At 38.9% G+C, this 16756-nt stretch overlaps 1 protein-coding gene across 1 annotated transcript; it reads right to left on the reverse strand.

The window, feature by feature from the left end:
• Positions 1–6175: 6175 nt before the first annotated feature.
• Positions 6176–15661, reverse strand: spns3 (SPNS lysolipid transporter 3, sphingosine-1-phosphate (putative)). The gene is made up of 13 exons (XM_023289896.3): positions 15518–15661; positions 14388–14637; positions 14221–14286; positions 13766–13902; positions 12429–12580; positions 12062–12128; positions 11835–11977; positions 11098–11250; positions 10817–11006; positions 7966–8031; positions 7772–7870; positions 7494–7665; positions 6176–6790 (listed from the first exon to the last, which is right to left on the reverse strand). Exons 2-13 carry the CDS (start codon positions 14614–14616, stop codon positions 6720–6722), a joined length of 1545 nt encoding a protein of 514 aa, XP_023145664.1. The 5' UTR covers positions 14617–14637; positions 15518–15661; the 3' UTR covers positions 6176–6719.
• Between the last annotated feature and the right edge of the window lie 1095 nt (positions 15662–16756).

Consider the following 16756-nt stretch of genomic DNA (forward strand, 5'->3'; position numbering starts at 1 on the left):
TTCACGACTAACATGCTCCTCATTCCTGTGTAAACACTCTCTGTATCCGCTCTCCCCCCGGCTCCCTCATTGATTGGCCTGTGCAATTTATTAGCCATTGTGACAGTTTCCTGTACAGCCTGGGTCGACAGGGGAAATGGAGAGGTATGCAGATAAAGTGCTCTGAAAAGTAGTGCACAATACCTATTGTGTTTTAATTGCATGTTGAACTGTTACCTCTAGAATGTTTTCCACATGACTTTTAGTGTGCGTGTGTTCTTGCTTGCTATTCTACGTACACAGGTATGTCATGCTGCCCAATCTGTTCCCTTGGCATACTGAGTAATCACCTAAGTTCTGGAAAATTACAAGCTCACGGATGAAATGTTTAAAAAACAAAAGGAACTGCCAGTGAATTCCACGATAACTCAATGAAACCTTTAACAATGGCTTTGCGTCCTTGAATTGGATTGTACATCCATTTGTAAAAGTCAAGTTTAGTCAACAGTTTTATCACTCAAACAGGAAATGTTTGCGTTCATAAATTAGCAAAAGAATTCTTGTGCAAGACTCCACCTCAGTGAAGTTGTCCTTCTGTGCAGCTACGGAGACAAACTAATAATATGATAACAATGCAGCCCAATTACTGCGCGACCTTGTACATGAAAGTGACAAGGGCAGCGACCCCTGACCTCCTCGCTTTACTCTGGTACAAAACAATGGCAACATGCAATGACATGCAGCTGTTAAGATGTACCAGGGGACATTAGACACCTCTGCAGCAGCTGTCTGAACGGTTTAGAAACCGACTGACAGCAGGCTGTCACACTGGGGTATGTAAATATGGCCTGTTTGTCTGGTCTGTGCTAGTCTTTGACAAGAGCAGCCGAGCTTGAGATGATGAATGTTATCATGTTCCAGGAGCTCAGCAGACTTAAAGTCACAGGTTTGGACTCAACCTGTATTACTAGTCTTGTGGTTGGATTTAACACGGTTACGCATCACAAAGACAACTGCAGGAGGCATCTGTGTGGCTTTTATTGACAAGGAGATCCTCTGACATCTGGGAGAAATGGCTGGAGAGGGATATAAGGGTCATGTAAAGAAAAATGAAGAGATGATATGCTATCATGTGCTGTCATATTCACATTTATACATCTATATATTCTTATGTGTGTATCTATTTATATTTATAAATCTATTTTTCAATTATTCATGTTAATTGTTATCTTTTGGATCTTTGCATGTTGTATAAAAGACACAATGAATATTAGCCAGAAAGAAACTAATAATTGCTTACCAGGCTGGCTATTGTCTTGTGACTAGTTTTTATAACAGTAGTGCTAATTACTTACATACATTGTCATGACAATAATATTATTACATGTAATAACACTGCTGCACACAGAGGAGTACTACAGGTCATTACAGCGAATGTGCACACGGTGCATATGCAAACATGAGCACTTTTCAGTGTATTGCTGCAGCTCTCTGAGAGCATCTGGGAAAGCCATTGTGCCTCACTAATGGAAGACAACTGGGATCCTCATGATAGCATATCTTACAGTAATGCAATTGCGCCATCTAGTGGACAAAGTTCCCACCAAAGTAGAAAGATCTCATTATGTTTATGTTCCCTTTAGGGCTGGAACAAGGGGGACAACATCCTGTTTTGAGGCACGATCCACAGAAAAAGACAAAAGCAGAATTATGGGATGGATTTTCAGCGACTGTTAGAATAAATACAGAGACTGGAGAATGAAGATCCTCCATCCTTAAGTCCACCATGTGCATATGTTGTGGTCCAGCCTGAGGCGCCTCAGGTCCTCATTAGGCAGCAGCAGCTGCATTCTGGCTGGGATGGTTGTAGATGGAGAATTAATGTGATGGTCCTCAATGTGGATAGTTGGGCAAATTCAGTATTTTCTGACAGGGGTTTTGGTGTGAGGAAAGGAGAATCTACAGCCCAAATTGGCCACATGTGCATAGATAGGTCTCAGCAAAATTCAGGAGAATTGGTCAGAAAATAAAAACAACTGAATGATGGTTACACATAAATGAACCTGACTGGTCAGAAATTCTGCTGTCATCACAGCATTTCTCTTATATATTGAGACTATATACAGTTTAACTATATATAAAGGTACAATAAGATGTTAAATTAATGAGTTTCACTTTCTGTGACTTTTTGACCATCTCCGAATGACAATTGTCCTCAGTCAGTGGAAAACTCAGAGACAGTAGGTTGTAAAATTATTCAGTATTCCACACGTGACAGACAAAATTTAATAAAATCCAACCAAAATTAAAGCTGCAAGCAGCGTTGGACGGGTCCTCGCATCCGAGCGGCCCGGCTGGCCCACGCATATCCACGCTGCAACTGAGAGAGTAAAGTTTCAGGCAGATTGGACCATGTACAGGCTACTTACACAGCACTTCCTGTTTCATGGCGAGAAATCCAAAAAGATGAGGTGTAACGTATTCTAAACATTATGGATATCAGAAATGCTCATTTTGATAAGGCAGGATTAAATTAATACCGTATTTGGAAGACACAGTCACCATTTATTTATTTATTTTTGATATTAGATTTTGCTAAGGGGCTGCACAGTGGCGTAGTGGTTAGCACTTTCGCCTTGCAGCAAGAAGGTCCCTGATTCGCGTCCCGGCTTTCCCGGGATCTTTCTGCATGGAGTTTGCATGTTCTCCCTGTGCATGCGTGGGTTCTCTCCGGGTACTCCGGCTTCCTCCCACAGTCCAAAAATATGCTGAGGTTGATTGATTATTCTAAATTGCCCGTAGGTGTGAATGTGAGAGTGCTTGTTTGTCTTTGTATGTAGCCCTGCGACAGACTGGCGACCTGTCCAGGGTGTCCCCTGCCTTCGCCCGAGTCAGCTGGGATAGGCTCCAGCCCCCCCCCCGCGACCCTAGTGAGGATTAAGCGGTGTATAGATAATGGATGGATGGATGGATTTTGCTAAGTTTGGCACAATCAAAATTGTAAATAACTTGGGGAAAAAAAACTATGTATGTAATGTAGCTCAACCTTGACCAGCCATAAGGGTAAAATGCTGCTAATACCAGAGTTATTCTGAAGTATTTTGCTATTAGTTCTTATATCTATTTAGGTTTTAGTTTGCTTTTTTGTTTCAGTTAGTTTTCAGACTGGGTTTGCTGTTACCTTTTAAAAATATTCATTTATTTATTTGTTTATTTTTTTAAAATTATTTTTAATTTATTTGTTATCAGAATGTGAGAGGGATTTGTCAAAGGCAAGGCTTATAATTCTCAGAATAGCTATTAGAATAAAAACACAACATTTTGTCAGGGAAATTGAGTCAGTCATGTGGACATGCTAGTCTCAGTAAACATATGTTCCAATGCCTTGTCTAGTGATTTCTTACTATATTGTATTTATAGCTTTTCTCAGTCGCTTTGGTACATTTCTTAGATGAGAATTGAAATTCTCAAAACTATTTGCTCAATTGTAACATCATTGCGTCAGTTGTGCACATCAAAAAGCAGTTTTTCATTTCTTTGAACGAGCTGCAAATGATTTGGTACATCTATGCAAATGATTCTGTACAATTTTCTGCTGTTTCCTACATTATCAACTGCTTCTGTCATGTTGATAAAAATGTATTATAATGGGTCTCTGTTGAATAGTCTCATGCCCCCACAACATTTAGGCATTAGTTCATCACTTAAGTCTTTACATGCAAAACGGTTGAACAAATTGTCATAATATGTCAAGGATAATTCTAGACATTTCCATCAGACATCTTTTTCAAAATCTGTCCTGAGTTGGTAAATTGCTTCCAGGTGAAACTTTTCTCTAATGATGGGAAATGTGTAAAGGGATAGGGTTTTCTGAAATTGCTCAAAGGTGCATCTCATGAACCATCATCTGGCAAGTATATATATAGCTGGAGCACAACACAATGCTACAATGTCTGACAATGGAAGGACAAGGAACTGGACAGGGTCAAGAGCCAGAGAGAAGAAGAAGAGGAAGAGGAGTGAGGCTGCATGGTGGAGGAGTTGGGAGGCCAAATAGAGGAAGAGGCAGAAGAGGCCGAGGATATATGTGTGTTCCTGATGAGATAAGAGCCACACTTGTAGACCACGTTCACAATCATGGGCTTACAATGGCTGAGGCTGGTCGAAGGGTGCAGCCAAATGTTGGAGAACAACTGTGTCTTCAATCATTCAGACTTTTCGTCAAGAGAACAGGTATGTAATCTGACAATAGGCACTGTACTGTAATGCTGTATATTTTCTGTAATGTTTCATACAATATTACAGTATTTCACTTGCATTTTGCAATATACAGTAAGTATACTTTAAACAGTGACATTTTATCTTCCTCAATTTTGTGTTTTGCATTACTATATTTTTTCCACATAGGACTGGAAGACAACCTCACAGGGGTGGCAGAGGGCCTCTTTTCACACCTGAACAGGAGGAGGCTATCTGCACCATGGTTGCAGAAAACAATGCCATTAGACTAAGGGAGATAAAGAGGGCCATTATAGAGGACAACAACATCTTTGAAAACATCCAAACAATCAGCATTTCAACCATTGACAGAGTACTGAAAAGACACCAAATGAGTATGAAGCAGTTGTACACTTCCATTTGAAAGAAATGGTGAAAGAGTGAAGGATCTGCACCACCAGTATGTACAGGTAAAACATGCATGAGCATGCAGTAACTGTACCTCACAGTAAACACTACAACATTGTATAGTGATATACAGTATCGTAAATGTGACCTTTACACATTGCAATGGCTGTAGAAAAGAATATGCAATATGTGCTGTATACATTTGATGTAAGTGTATCTTGTCCAAAATGAAAATGCATGTAATTCATAAAACTCATTTTGTGTCTTCTGGATAATAGCATATAATGGAAGTGGAAGCAAGTGAACCACCGCACAACTTCATTTACATTGATGAGGCTGGTTTCCACCAAACGAAACACAGAAGGCATGGTTGAAATATCATCGGCCACAGAGCTACAGTTTATGTGCCAGGTCAACGGTGTGGGAACATAACCATGGGTGCTGCTATCTCTGAGAATGGTGTGGTAATGCATATTCCCATTATTGAGCCATACAATACAGAGCATCTTATCACCTTTTTAGACACTCTAAAGGGATCTCATCCCTGAACAAGAAAGGGGTCAGATTGGAGATGACTTGCCAAAATATGTGATGGTTTGGGACAATGTCAGTTTCCATCGCTCCAACATCATCAAGCAATGGTTTGCGACCCACAACAGGATGCTGATGGACTTCCTCTCACCCTGCTCCCCATTCCTTAACCCCACTGAGGAATTTTTATCAGCGTGTGATGACATCACAGCAAGATGCCTGCAGAGGCTGGATAAGACACTCTAAAAGATTCTTTCCATGCTGCATGCGACAAGATATTTGTCGTGCTGTGGATGAGAATTTGTGGGCCAACAGACAGAAACGTTTGGAGGTGTAGGAAGGCTGCACTGTAATTCCTACAGCACTGTATGTACAGTTTTCCCCAAGGAGATTGTCCTATGTTCGCATTTCTACTTTTGCTTTTTTTGCTTTTTCTTTGTGCTATGCAGTGCTGTCTTTTCCTTTCTGTGTCACAGTGACATTGTCTGTCAACAAATTACAGTATAAACAGTAAAAGCGTAAATGTGAATCCTGTCCAGTCTCTTGCAATCAATCTACCACACTACGGTGTACCTTACAATTTACAATAGTTGTCATCAAAATTTTAGCCATAGTTTACATCAGAACATCCCTCCAGAGTACACTGTTATTATGACATCATGACTAAGCAATTTGACTGTCTTATCCAAACACAATGACACAAGGACTTGTCATTCTGATGGCATTGACATGACAGCTGTTTACTTCTGAGAGATGAACAAACAATTCTGAGCAAGAGACTGGCTTTTGCAGCCTAATCCATTTGGTTTTGCTATTTGTACAAATTGTTTTGAGAAATGCACTTACTGTTTTGCAAATGTTGAGGATTATTCAAGAAATGTACCAAAGCGACTGAGAAAGACTGTAATTTTTGTCAGTTTGCTAAGTGTGCCATGTTGTTTTCATAAATTTTCATTTTCAACCTTGATCTATGCACCTGTCTGCATGAAGTGACAACAATATAGTAATGTAATATATTAAAGAGCAGCTTAGACAGACAGACATTTTTGCTCTCATATTTATTAAAACATGAAACAACACTTACAGTGAGAAAATATGTAATGGCATTTATTTTTCAAGTATACCCCACAGTGCCTGTGAAAAGGGAGGTATCATGGTGATAATATTAACACTTCCACTGTGACATTACACTGAGGTATTGCTATGAAGAGAAAAGACACGCAAGCTTAGATTGTTTTGAAGTACGGTAAATGAGTGCAAGAGGATGAGCTTTGTATGTTGTACAGTACTGACTGTAAAGCCCTGAGAGGCAGATTTGTGATTTTTAGGTTATACAAATAAAACTGACTTGACTTCAACTCCAGACAATACAGTTAAGTCTGAGAGACCAAATGAACAGACACTTTTTTAAAAGTATTTGATGGTCCGGAAGTGTGAATAAACAAGTTTTCTCTGAATCTATAACCCATGTCTGGGTGTAAAGTGACAAAAAAAAGCATTTTCTTCAATTGGGCTCATACACCAGTGGTTTTTAACTTAACTTCGAATATATACAGTATTTACATCATAGCTTTTTTTGAATTTTAATCTTTTGCCTTGTTGCTCAGCTCCACGGAGGACTCAGGTGCGGGATCTTGCTGTGGTTGGGGACTGTCTGTTAACACACACACACACACACACACACACACACACACACACACACACACACACACACACACACACACACACACACACACACACACACACACACACACAAATGCATGTTTCAACATTTTTATTTAAAGTAGGGAACACTTATACACACACTAGTTAGTGCTAAATCAGAGAGGTGCAGTATGTCAGAATGTTGGGTCAGAACCGTATATTTACTAAGGTGATTCCAGTTAAGTTGTCCTGTTGGTGCAGCTGCCCCTTGCATATTTAACAGTCCAACAGAATGTAAAGAATGCGGTCAGTTAGATTCAAACAAGAAAGACGATATTGTCTTTATCAACCGTGGCACATCTTGGCCTCTGAGCTGCCAGAAAACTAGACTGCCAGTGTGTTATTGGGGTATGTGTGCAGATAAGTGGAATTTGTTCTTAACTGGAGGAGAGCTGGCTTGCAGTAAATGAGTTGAATAGAGGACTACTGTTCAGAATGGGCTGGACACTGCAGCACGTGTGTGACACAGACACTGACAGAAAGGGGAGGACTTAATAGCACCAGTGTGTCATTCACACAAAAATCTTGCACAAAAATAGTTCTATACACTCTCAGAAGATGTTAACTTTAGTATATAACGAAAGGTCACAGAACACTGGATCAGGGAGAAAGTTGTTCTGTTTAGTTGCAAACTGTTTGTGTGGTAACTTTACCTCCGAGGAGCTGCTGCACTGCTTTCCTGTCTTCAGTAATGTAGAAGGCAGTAATGAGGAAAAATACTCCTCCGACAATGCCGACAAATGGACACACCAGGAGGCTGTACTTCAAACTGTGGAAGCTCCAGTCGTAGGTGTCGGGTTTAGATGTACGTATAGCATCAGAGATCTGCAATAACAGTGTAGGTGCATTAACAACAGACTTCCTCAAACTCACAGAAGAGCTAAACAGCTAAAAGGAAGGAAGACAGGGGGGAAGTAAAACTGTTTCTCACCACTCCTAATAGATAAGGACTTCCAGCATCACCCAGAAGATGACCCACTGAAATCTGCAGAGCCTCGGCTGTGGCCCTTCTGGTTGGTATAACAACATACTGAAGTAGAAAGTACACACACAACAACCTGTTGCCTTCAAGTTTCAGCAGAAAAGCTTCATATTTGTACCCCCAAAAGCACAATTCAGACTCACTAGTAGTATATCAGCGAGGACAGCCCAGTTCAGTGAGAGCAGTAATTCACCAAAGAAAATGAAGACCTGAAATGACACATTCAAGACACCCACAAAGTAATTTAATGATCATTTAGTTAAGAAATCTGAATCACATATTATCACTAATCACTTAATGGACTTGAGTTTAGATATTTCTCCTAAAAGATAAGCATGTAATGGTAATGTAAAGTCTATATTAAGTGACATAGGAGCTGATTATAAAAATAAAATAAAAACAATGGAAAATCTTGCAGTAAAGGTTATGGAGAAAAATACATTATTAATGGTAAAGTACTGCATTCCCCAGTGAAAAAAACAGCAAATATTTGTCAAATAATCATTTTATGTGATTTAATGAATTCTAATATATAAAAATACAGAGCTTTGATGTCAACATTTTGTACAGTTTTGGCCGGTTCTTTGTTTGTTGTTGTTTTTTCTTTATGGTCATCATGTAAATTAAAACTTTTTCTCTGTGATTATAGTAGGTATTTTTCTGTAATTTGACATAACTGCAGAAATCTGTAAAATACCACTTGAAAAATTATTTACCATTTTGTAATCCTTAATATACATAATTTTAAAATTGTTAAATAAATATCTGAAAAACATTTATTTTGCCAATTCAAACATAGTAAAAATAGTGTCATTTTACTTTTAAGTGGTTTTTTATTATTTTATTTTTGATATGGATGGTATCTACAGGTTGGGCTTGTTTTGCAAGGTTAACATGTAAATAAATACTGTTTTCTCTGATTTTTACCAGGTATTATTTGACATTTAACAATACAGGAAGATTCTGTAAAATAACAGTAAAGTGGAATTAACATGGCATGATATCTATTGTTGTGATTACTCACTGGCAGGTGCAGGAGTAAAATACAATTCCTATAAAATGTACATGTTCACTGGAAAAAATAAGAAGCATTTATTTTTATGTTACATTTTTAAACAAAACTGTAAACTTTTGCACTGACAGGTGTTAACTGCCTCATATTTATCCTTGGTCAATAATGATGATGATGCTGCTATCATCCTTACTCGGTCATCTGGACATGAAACATTGACATTGTGACTGGAATTTGAAACAATGAGTAGTAGAATCAAGAGAAATATCTCAGAAGGAAAACATTCTATTTAAAGCTGCTGTGTGGGTCAAGTGCTTCATGTTAACATCATTAATTCCTGGCGGCCAGAAATTCAAAAAGTGTTTTTTGATCTAATGAAGGTGCTCCATGACTCACTAGAGGATCATCGATGTTCATTATTTTTAGACTGACATGACTGTGTGTGTTTAATTCCATTGCAAACCAAGCAGCGTTTTTAAACACATTCCAGTATGTAACTAATAGAATTTATCCAAAAGTTACTGATATACACTACCAGTCAAAAGTTCTAGAATAGCCCAATTTTTCCAGTTTTTTATTGAAGATCAAGTAGTTCAAGTCCAATGAATAGGTTGAAATGGTACAAAGGTAAGTGGTGAACTGCCAGAGATAAAAAAGAGAAAAAGGTAAGGTTACCCAAAACTGAACAATAATGTTCATTTCAGAATTATAGAAAAAGGCCTTCTTCAGGGAAGAAAAAATGGGTTAGCAACTTAAAGCTGTTCTGCAGCCATGGAGGTTGATCAAGCCTTGAAAGTTGGTGCTACCAAATCCTACAGGTGTCCCAACTTTTCTTGATTGCTTACAACCAAATCTGTCTGCAGAAAAGTAGTGTTGGAACACACCGTGGCACCATACCCTCGACAGCATTATTTGAACATTGTTGTACTGCATAAAGTAGTATGTTGCTGTAAAAATGGCGAGGAAAAGGCAGTTAACAATAGAAGAGAGACAGACCATCATAACACTTAAAAATGTAGGTCTTTCCGACAGAGAAATTGCAGCAAGAAAGCCATTGCTCAGATGTCAGAATAAGAAAAAGAGGCTTGCCTGGGCCATGAAACTCCACCAATGGACTACTGAAGACTGGAGGAAGCTATGGATTCATCAGTCCATAGACTGATGAATCAAAATTTGAAATCTTTGGTTCATCACACAGGATTTTTGTACAGCGTCGAGTAGGGAAAAGGATGGTTCCTCAGTGTGTGACATCAACTGTCAAACATGGACGAGGAAGCATGATGGTCTGGGGCTGTTTTGCTGGATCCAGTGACGTGTACAGAATGAGAGGTACCCTGAACCAAAATGACTACCACAGCATTCTGCAGTGCCATGCAGTACCCTCTGGTATGTTCCTAATTGGTCAGGGGTTCATCCGACAGCAAGATAATGACCCAAAACCTAGTCCAAGCTACACTAGAACTACCTTAGGAAAAAAGACCAAGATGGTAAGCTTGAAATCATGGAGTGGCCAGCACAGTCTCCAGAATTAAACCCCCATGGAGCTGGTATGGGATGAACTGGACAGAAGAGGATAAGCAAAGCAATCTACAAGTACTGCATATTTATGGGAACTTCTACAACAGAGCTGGAAAAATATTTGATTTTCATTGTGGAAAGAATGCCACGAGTGTGTTCAGCTGTTATTTCTGCCAAAGGTGGCTACTAAAGTTTAGAATATATTTTTGTTTCTACATTGATTTTTTTTAAACTTAATTTGTTAATTTCATCTATGCTTTCATTTGAGAGTACAATGAGACATTAATGTGCATTATTTCCAATTAAAAGCTGGGGTATACTAAAACTTTTGACTCGATAGTTTATTTCACTTTGGACTAAGGTGGTGGACTCACTGACAAACTAGCATTACCATCTGTAGAGTCAAAAATAAATGCGGTAATGCAGCTAAAGGATGCCAGCAAAGACAGATGGTTGTCTCTTACATAAGTGGCTGGAATGCTTGCAGATGCCACAAAGATGGTGATAAAAAGGCAGGGGACCGATCCCAGCATGCCGACTGCACAGATGAGTGGGTCCGCATTTGGCATCTTGTCCCTAAACTGTCTGGACAAAAAAGTGCCAAGACTCCCTCCCAGAATGCCTGTTGCCACCGTCACAGCACCGAAGATATAACTGCACAGGACACAGAGGCAGACAGCGTGTTAAAACCCTGCAGTAATTTGAAAAGGGTGAGGCAAATGAAAGGTCAATGGTCAGGCAGCACCTGTCTGTGGAGTCGCAGGGCTCTTGGATGCACGGTGGTCGTAGTCCCTGAGTGACATGAGCTCTGGACAGGAAAGTAGGCAACCAGAAGGCCAGAGCTCCAGTAAGGAAGGCCAGAGCCGTCACTCCCAGTGATGACAACACGTAACTCTTACTAGTGTCAGAGTACACACAAAAAGATTACAAAATGTTGATTAAAAATCATATCGATATAAATTGTAGGGACTTAGGAGAAGAATTCTACTTTCAGAAGTTAACTTGTGGCAGAAATATTTTTTATCTGTTTCTGTGTGACTCTTTTTTTCATTATATCAAATTTCTTCAAATTTGACGTTTGTGCTGCTTGGGACCATGTGAAGAGCAGCACTAATTTGAAGTAAATCAGATGGGCTGTGATTGGTCTGGAGGCCATTTTATGGTTCTCAGCCTGGCCTTTGATTATCTGCAGTTGGGGTCCACAAAATTGAATACAGACAAATGTGAAAAGATTTGGCATTATTCAGAAACAGTGATGCCATTACATCATTTGTCCACCAGAGAGCACTGATAGTTCAAGTTTTTTTAACTGTAAAAATCCTGGTAAGGCACAGTCCTCTCTTTAACACCCACATTTCAATTGTCAATTATGTTTGTTTTATTATGTGTCTAAATAATAATGTTATCTGCTTTCTTATACTCTCCAAAAATCCAAAGTCTGCCAGACCATAATATTAGTTCAATATTGTTTAAACATCCTACTTTTTCAGCAGATACTTTACGTCCTCCTTGTAAGAGCTATGCCCTGTAACTCCCTCTCCACGGGTTTCTGCTGCACCTCTGGGTGGGTTAGGGCATAAGAAGATCATCAAGATGAGTCCCACAACACCCATGATAGGAGTGATCTGATAACACAGAAAAACAACAATACTTCAATCACTCGACACTGATCGGTGCTTGTACAATACTGATAATGAACATGTTCTCACCCTGAGAGCCCAGTGCCAGTCCCCTGTGAGAGCAGCACTCCCTGCCCCTGCTATGTATCCAAGACCACTGCAAAAAATCGAATCATAATGCACAAACATGGTCTGCGATTCTTCAGTTCATTTCATAACTAACAATATTAAGTGGAAGCTTTCAGGCAGAAAATTGTGAACATTGGGTGTAAAGCTAACACCTGAAGATAGACAGTTTCCCACCAGCAGTGAATGCAACATTTACAAGCCTTCTTGGAAGAACCTGTGCTTTCAACTGGATTACCATGCAGTGGTACATGATTGAAATAATGTGTTGAAACATGCAAAAAGAAAAAAGCCAACAAAATTGTGAAGAAAGACAGAGTTATTTTCTGACCTTCCAACTGGGATAAAGACGTAGAAGATACAGATCATTATGCTCCGTTTCCCCCCAGTGAAGAGGTCACCTATGATGGTGGGAGCAACAGTGGAGTAGCTGGCCTCTCCTATCCCAACCAGTGCTCGCAACACAACAAGAAGCCAGAATTGCTAAATAAATCAAGACAATGGAACAGAGGTAGGTCAGAATTGTTCTGTATCAGATAGTCTAACACATTTTTCTTATAGGCAATAACATTACTACCAATAAACAATACATGCACTACCAAAAGTTTGGAGTCATGTTTTCCATGAAAACTCACACTTTTTTTCATGTGCTAACATAACTGCACAAGGATTTTCTAATTATCAATCGGCCTTTCATCATCATTAGTTAACACAATGTAGCATTAGAACACAGGAGTGATGGTTGCTGGAAATGGGCCTCTGTAATCCTATGTAGATATTCCATTAAAATCAGCCGTTTCCAGCTAGAATAGTCATTTGCCACATTAACAATGTATAGATTGTATTTCTGATTAATTTATAGTGTTTTCTTCACTGAAAAAAATTGCTTTTCTTCCAAAATAAGGACATTTCTAAGTGACCCCAAACTTTTGAACGGTAGTGTATTTCCACAAGAACCTGCAGAATAAAGTAGGATTTTACTGTTGTGCTGTATATAAAATTTAACCACATACAGCGGCAAAACCAGGTAAGTGGAGTAAGCTTTGCTGTATGTGGCACTGAACAGCTCACCATCATTGAGGGGAAAATGAAATCTTAGGAACCTAGAATTTAGTCGAATAGAGATATAGTGGAATCAGCTCAACAGGCCTGTTCACATCAAACATCCTGCAAGTTGTGTGACTGAGGTCTTTCACTGCTATGCTTGTTTATGGTTATTTCTGTAAAACACAGCTTGATTTATTAAACTTCCTTTTCCCACCAGCTCTGGAAATTCATGATGGCTGAGTTCAATAAAGACACAAACAATATTAGTTGTTTGTGTGTTATTAGCTGAAGCCCTTGTCTATATTTGTGACTTACATAAGATCCAGTCACATTTTGTGACGTTCCTAATGCAACTTGAATGCGTTAACATTCTTGTTCTTGCTACTGTAGCTATAAAGGCGTTGCATGTTTGCATGGATGAGGAAAAGTACCCTGACCTACAAACCTCCCATCTAATACTCTGAAATTTAGGGGCATTTTGAGCTGAGGATTGAATACATGATCAGACTAAATAACAGAGGAGGGCAAACTAATTAACAGCAGCTAGAAGTGACATCTTGGACTTCTTCTTATTCCTAGTTTCTTGTAAACTGTTTGGTAACATGTTTATTTTTCACTTACTGATGAAGAGACAAAAGAGCTGCCAGCTGAAGTTAGAAGCCACACACTCAATCCACCAATCATGATGTATTTCCTGTTATAGCGATCCCCGAGATAGCCAAACAAAGGCGCCAAGAGTAAGAAACTGCAGATGAAAACTGTAAAGGCATTGATGAAAAATGAATTCATTTTGTATGAGTGCCAAGCTGACTCATTCATTTACAATTACTAAAAAAACTCACTCATGAAACATTTTTAAAACTTCGTCTGCAAGAATGACAAATCAGAACTCTAAACTCTGACTACTTTAGAAACAGAAAGTGTCACTTAGGCGTGTCAGTGCCTAAGTTAAAATTTTTGTCCTGCAAAACTGAACGGTGCTCAACTTTACCTCCAGTATTGCACCCTATGTGTGTGGTTTTGATAGTTTAAAACATCTTGCAGATTGTGCCTGTCAGGGAGATACATCTTCATACCTGTTTGTAGGAGTCCAGCTGTACTGTCACTTATATCAAAGAAGGCCTGAATGTTGGAAAGGACTCCTGTGTAACAATACATCATTGTAAGTACCACTACACTAGAGGCAGTAAACAGTGGCTGTTGATTTGCAGTGTTGTCATGTGTATATAAGAGATCATCCAACCTGCTATTGTGTACCGTTCCATGTAGTTGAGCAAGTTGATGTAGCAAAGCACAGCTATAGCTATATGGGCGCGTCTGGGTGAGATGGCTGGGTTCTCCACTGCGTTTGGTGTGAGTGATGAAAGGCTGTTTACAAAGGAGCCATAATGCAGACCGGAGCCGGAGCCCACACTCCATCGAGGTCCTGCTACACCATCCTGAGGTGAACTCACTGGTCCGTTTGGCTCCATGGTGAGCGGCTCTTTCTTCACCTGCAAATGAACATCGTATGACCTACTGATGATGGTGCAACACATGTGCAGTAATTTAGAAACAAGTCTTTTTTTATAACTCAACAAAGCTTAGTGACAGAAATGCATTGCAAGTTATATACAGCCTGGGGGATACATTTTTCCAGAAGATAAAGATTAAATCTTCTGTTTCATGCTTAAAATAAAGTGTAACTCTGTTACTGTCAAACAATAAGTGACAGTCTCTGTCACACTATACTTTTATCGACTGATTTCTCATGCACTGCTGTTGAAATCCTGAGTCCAACAAGTAATCTTGTTTCAGGGAAAATCAGTTAACACAGTTTGTGGAAACACTTTGGAAATAGTTCTTTTGACACAAAAGGCAATTACACAACTGTGTAAGAACAAATCGTTGCAACTATGTCAACATGACAGAGAAAAGAGAAGGAAGACGTTTAGCAAATATTTTTTCAGCTATTTCACAGTTCTTACAAACCACAAAAACATTGTAAAGTCAGAGTGACCGAAAACAGTGGATGTGCAGTAGATACAAAAGACCATACATAAAAGGCATAATATTGCTAATAAAGGCATTTAAGTTGATAATTTCATAGGTGGTGTCTGGCATTTTTGCAACTTGACTGTTACATACACTGTGCTCACAGAGAAGCCCGTGAGCTTCCTGGCCACATTGGGAGGCTGTGCACCGACAACAGTGTCACTACTGTGCTTGAAATCTTTTCTCTAAACAGCAAAGCACATCACAGCTGTACTGTTAAAGTTTCTGGTGCAAGAACTTTTATGAAACACTTTGTCACTGTTGATTAAATGTTGTCATACATTTTAAAGGCTTCAGCCAATAAAATAGTCTAAAATGGAAATTTAAAAATAGACTCACTTGCTGATGGTGCTTGTTTAATTTATTTTCCACAGTTCATTCCATATTTGCAGATTAACAGCTGTCAGAGAACAGCGTCTCTCTCAGGATGTCTACAGTTTGAAGAAGTGAACAGAGGCCTCAGTTCTCAAGATATATTGAGTTAGCGAAAGGACCAGCCCACTCGGGGTTGGTCATATGTTTTCACACAGATGTTTCACTGTGACACAATCCTGCAGACAGGCCAAATGCCAGTTTCATTTTTCTCTTGTCATTTAAGGTTCAAGGTTCTCAAGGGAAAATTTGGCCTGCAGTCAGCAGCACACCACAGTCTAAAACAATCCAATAGACAAAACATATGACATTAAAATGAAAAAATGTAAAAATAAAAAAAAAAAAATTAAAAAAGGACAGTGGTAGCAGGGACAAATAAGTTTCTAAGTCTGTTGACTGTAGACTATATCTGTGACCAGAAGGGAGCAACTTAAACTCACCACACAGTGGATGACTTCTGTCAGCAAGGACTGAATGGGCCATTTTTAAGATTCTGTCTCTGTAAAATGATGAGAGATCTCTCATGTCAGTCCTTGCAACCTTTCTACTAAGTTTCACAATTCTTTCCAACCATTTTTTTTAGGGGGTGGGGGGTAAGTGACCCAAATCAGCAGATACTAATGTTAAAACACATTCAATAAAACAAGAATAAAACCATTTGAGAATATTTTCATTGCGTTGTCATCTTTTCTTGTAATTAGCACAGAATAGAACAATAAAATTAGATAACATTATTCACTACATGCATGATTCATTAATTAACTTTTAGCAGCTTTATGTACACACTCAACAGTAGGACTGAAAAGCTAAGACAGTGCACATGTGAGGCAGCTGCGAAGCTACAGCTGAATGACTATAGTCAGTGATGTGCATCAGATACCACGCGTTATGTCACTCTAAATGTTTGTTCAATTGGATAACAGATGATGAAAAAGTTGCACTTGCTGTCCTTTTAAGCTGTTTGTACTCAAAATCTCAAATTTATGCCCCTAAAAGTACATTTGAATATAATTTTTAGCATTAAATTTGTGATTTTTTTTAAACTGTAATATCATCTGAGAGGAGCTTAGTGTGGTCTGAAAGTCCCAAACTGTTTAACTGGTGACATGCTCTACTAAGTAAGTTTTAGTTTGATGCTAAATTCCCAGATGTTAAGAAAAGACAGTGTATTAATACACTAAAAAGTCAAGTGATGTTGAGACTGTA

This window comes from Amphiprion ocellaris, chromosome 14 (genome assembly GCF_022539595.1).
Source record: "Amphiprion ocellaris isolate individual 3 ecotype Okinawa chromosome 14, ASM2253959v1, whole genome shotgun sequence".
Classification (NCBI taxonomy): domain Eukaryota; kingdom Metazoa; phylum Chordata; class Actinopteri; family Pomacentridae; genus Amphiprion; species Amphiprion ocellaris.